Below are 4,192 nucleotides of genomic sequence, written 5' to 3' on the forward strand. Positions count from 1 at the left end.
GATAGGAGAGATGCAGTTGCCCAGTTAGGTTTGGAATTCACACCAAATAAAGTAAACCTGACACATACGATACATGAACACAAAATCATTGTTATGAGATGCAGATGGTCATTGGCGCTAATAGATTTATCACACCTTAACTGCTGATGTCGACCAAGAACACGAATCATTCCAAACAAAATATATCCACATCGCGTTGTTAAAGTGACAATGTATTTCGTGAAAGAGCTATAAAAACACGAATTCAGAACAACCAAAAACGTTTGTTGCCGTTGATTCAAATGGTTTTAATTCAGAACCATCTAAGAATTCAGAACAAACGCGAGGATTTAAATCCCAAACATAGGACATGACCTGTGTTTGGGACACATCATTTTTAAAATTGAAAAAGAAATAATCTGGTCATGCTTGACCTGATGAAGTTCGATTCTGCTCTCCGGCAGAATTGCCCTAAAAGACCTGGCACAAATCTGCTGAGAAATCTCTGCGCTTTCTTTATTTCTCCCAAGGTTGTGAAATTACCAATTTCAGATTTATCGTCAGAGTCCATACATGACATCACAGACAAACCTGAGATTCTTTTTACCCGCGAGCGCGGCAGAATTGGTCGTGTAAAAAGTAATCTGAACACAGCGAGAAAATGTAAACAATCAAAAGAACTGTAAACAGATAACGAATGTAAACAAACTGGCTTTCCAATCCAGGGAGAGCAAAGAAAAGCAATAAAGTGACCACGTTAGAGTCCCGAAATTAGTTCCTGATTGAGTTTGTCATTGTGGAATCTGATGGTGGAGGGGGAGCAGCTGTTCCTGAACCTTTAACGAGATTTGAGTGTTGTAAGTCCGAGTGATGCGAGTCTTGTGGGACCTAAACCTCCAGCCCGATGGCAGCAGCAAGAATAGAGCGTGGGTTTCTCTAATCCGTCCAACTGGACTCCCTCTCACTTTCTCTCTCTCTCTCTCTCTCTCTCTCTTTCACTCACTCACACGCTCGCTCTCTCTCTCTCTCACTCACACACGCTCTCTCTCTCTCTCTTTCTCTCCTCTCTCTCTCTCTCTCTCTCTCTCTCTCTCTCTCTCTCTCTCTCTCTCTCTCCCTCCCTCTCTCTCTCCCTCTCTCTCTCTCTCTTTCACTCACTCTCTGTAACTGAATTTTATCATTGAGTTTCACTGGTTGTACCATGTATGAGATGCCTACTGCCATTTTGAATAGAAAAAAAGCTCTCTCATAAAGTCTTTGTACACGTGACAATAAACATGAACTCAAATTTAAAGTATAGATGAACATGGTCAACATTTGATTCATATGTTATTGAACGTTTCGTTCAATTGTTTGAACATTTACAATGGCCAGTTATCCAGTAGTCGCCTAATTTAGCGATGGCCTCGATTTAGCGGTAGAGGAGGCCATGTACTGACATTTTATTGTGTGAATGGTGTGTGCGGTTTGCTTTGTTTTACGGAGTATACGTTACAGGGAATGATTAAGAAAAAGGACGAGAGTCAACATTGGAAAGAACCATGGATCAGGGCCATGATCTCTGATTTATTGTGGCTGCGTGATTGATTTAAACAACCGTACAAGGGCAACCAAAGGATATTTTGTCATCTTCTTCGCCTCCTCCCGGAATCTTCTCTGTGTCAATGCATAAACAAAAGTATTTGTACAGCAGCTCATATACATCAGAGGGATCGCGATTCTAATTGCAAGAACCAGTGACTTCGGGGCATCGATTTCAAAAGTTGTGAGTTGGAAAAATTGGTCAGTGATCGTAACCGGTGTCCACAAGGCTATGAAGGTCCCAGAGATGGCGAAGAGCAAAATAATGGACTTCCTCCGGTTCGTCATCTCGGGATCACGGACCTCACCGTCCCCACGGTGCTTCAAAGCCCTCCGAGCCTTGCTGACCATTAAAATGTGTCGGACAGTGAGAAAATTCAACAGTAACATCAGCGGCAGTGGAACCAGTGGGACCATAAGTTTAGACAACCATCTATAAGTTTGCCATGCCTGTGAAAATCTATATCGTGTTACAGTACGGCAGCCCCATTGGACACCATCCATCGTGTAATGGGGTTTATAGCGGAAATAAACTGGAATGTTCATCAAAAAGCTCAGCAGACTCACAGTCGAAAGAACCACGGTGGCGTTTCTTTCGGTACAATATTTTATTTTGAATTGCTGGCAACAAATGACAATGAAGCGGTCGACTGTAAACGATACCGTGGCCCAGACAGAGATTTGCACGCTGGATATCTGTATGAAGCCTATAAGACGACATGTCGAGGTTTGTGCCAGAAATGAACCCGGAAAATGATGGCGGAAGATGTTTGTCACTGTAACATTAAACACACAGACCATTGTGTCTGCAACTGCCATGGTCACCATGTAACGAATTACCCCTTTGGAGAGGCCGCACAATCCCCGGGACAGGACCACAATCGAGAGCAGGTTACCTGTAACAAGGTGGAAAGCCAGGAAAGTAGCAGAAAAACAGGTCAGTGGCATTAACTTGATGTTTACAAGGGAATCTTTGAAAATAGCCTCATCGTATCATTTTCATGCCCCTGTAAATTATCCAACTGCTGACATTACAGCGACATTACGGAACAGAAAGCGCAGAAACACCTCCATTCCCTCAGAGGCTGAAGAATTTCACCATGGCCCCATTATCCATGGCCGTTGTATGCAGATAGACATTACAAAGTGTCCGGTGTGGGTGCACCACAGATTGACGTGGAAAACGACTCAAGAAACTACAGAAAGTAATGAACGCAATTCAGTGTTATCAATAAACTCCGTCCATAACTTCCGCCGTCTCGGGGATAAATAATCACTAATACATGTTAAATAATCTATTCCACCCCTCTCCCTCTCCTTGCCGAAGGGCAGAAGAAGCACTAGTTTGAAAAATAAACGCACCCCAATAGATTCAAGGGCACGTAGTTTCCTGCTGGCAGGCTCTTGACATGAGTAAAAGGTGAAGCCTTGCATAGCCTAAAACGCTCCTGTCTTTAACACGCAATGCTGCACTTTATTGGATTTTATTCTTGCTCTGCCTGCTGTATTATATACCTGGATTGCCCTCAGATCAACGTCTTTTTCTTTACTCCGGACACCTGACAATATACAGTTTGATTTGATGCTACAATGTGGTCGCTTCCTTAGAGGAAACATCTGCATTCTATGGAGAGGGTACAAAGCAGAAGTAAGGTTGTCAGAGCTAGAGCTTTTCTCTTGTCAGCGATGAGGGGGAGGAGGTGAATTATTGGGGGTTTAGATGGGTTGGACAGCGAACACCCAATATGCTGTATCATGAAAGAACGTAGGCCTTCGTTATGTTGTTACCGCAATGATCAAACGAGCTGGTGCTTCTGGTACAGCAGGTTATGTGCTGGTAATAATTGCGCAGAGTTTTCAAAAGTCAGGCCAGGTTGAAGTCAACGACTGTAATTGGAAGTGTCTCGGGATGGGCTTGTTTACTGACCACGAATCTGTTTGCAATTGACGTCGAGAAGGAGGTAAATTCGGCTGAGAATCGCTCATGAGAACCCTTGGGATACATTGAATCATTTGCATTTCATCGATATTCGCTCTCCGACACTGAAACAGGGGTTCGGTTGAACACCGTCGTCCGTGCATCAACCGATATTAACTAGAAAACAAACACCGTGCTCACTCACGTTGCCAGAATCAAGGTCCTAGTCCAGCCTGTGAATGGTTATAAACTCTCGTCGGATCGTAGCGTCCTTTGTGTTTTCTGTTAGCCAGGACTCGGGGCAGAAATCCATTGAGATTTGTCTCAACTGTCGGATATATCAGCTTTGCTCCGAGGTCATCGGATTTATTTTGTAGTGACTGGACATTGCCCACCTTAAACAAGTTCAGATTAAAAGATTTTTTAAATCCTGGCAAGGCGAGGGAGGCTGAACAACTCTCTCTCTCTCTCTCTCTCTCTCTCTCTCTCTCTCTCTCTCTCTCTCTGTGTGTGTGTGTGTGTTTTCATGTATATATACATACATACATACACGGGATACTCCTCCGGAACACAGGTAACCAGAAAACACGCGGTGGAGATTGCCGCAAAATCACTTACTAGGAATGCAGACAATAGCAAGAATGGGATAGAAGATCTCCGTGGCGTCCATTCCTGGCATATTTTGAGGGTAGGAGCGTTTTCGATACAACACAG

The 4,192-nt window shown here is 43.7% G+C and overlaps 1 protein-coding gene across 1 annotated transcript; it reads right to left on the reverse strand.

Annotated features, from left to right (window-relative positions):
• Positions 1-1,545: 1,545 nt before the first annotated feature.
• On the reverse strand, positions 1,546-2,994 carry LOC138753032 (probable G-protein coupled receptor 139). Its single transcript, XM_069915626.1, has 2 exons — positions 2,844-2,994; positions 1,546-2,456 (listed from the first exon to the last, which is right to left on the reverse strand). Exons 1-2 carry the CDS (start codon positions 2,992-2,994, stop codon positions 1,546-1,548), a joined length of 1,062 nt encoding a protein of 353 aa, XP_069771727.1.
• Positions 2,995-4,192: the final 1,198 nt, after the last annotated feature.

Source organism: Narcine bancroftii, chromosome 2, assembly GCF_036971445.1.
Source record: "Narcine bancroftii isolate sNarBan1 chromosome 2, sNarBan1.hap1, whole genome shotgun sequence".
NCBI lineage: Eukaryota > Metazoa > Chordata > Chondrichthyes > Torpediniformes > Narcinidae > Narcine > Narcine bancroftii.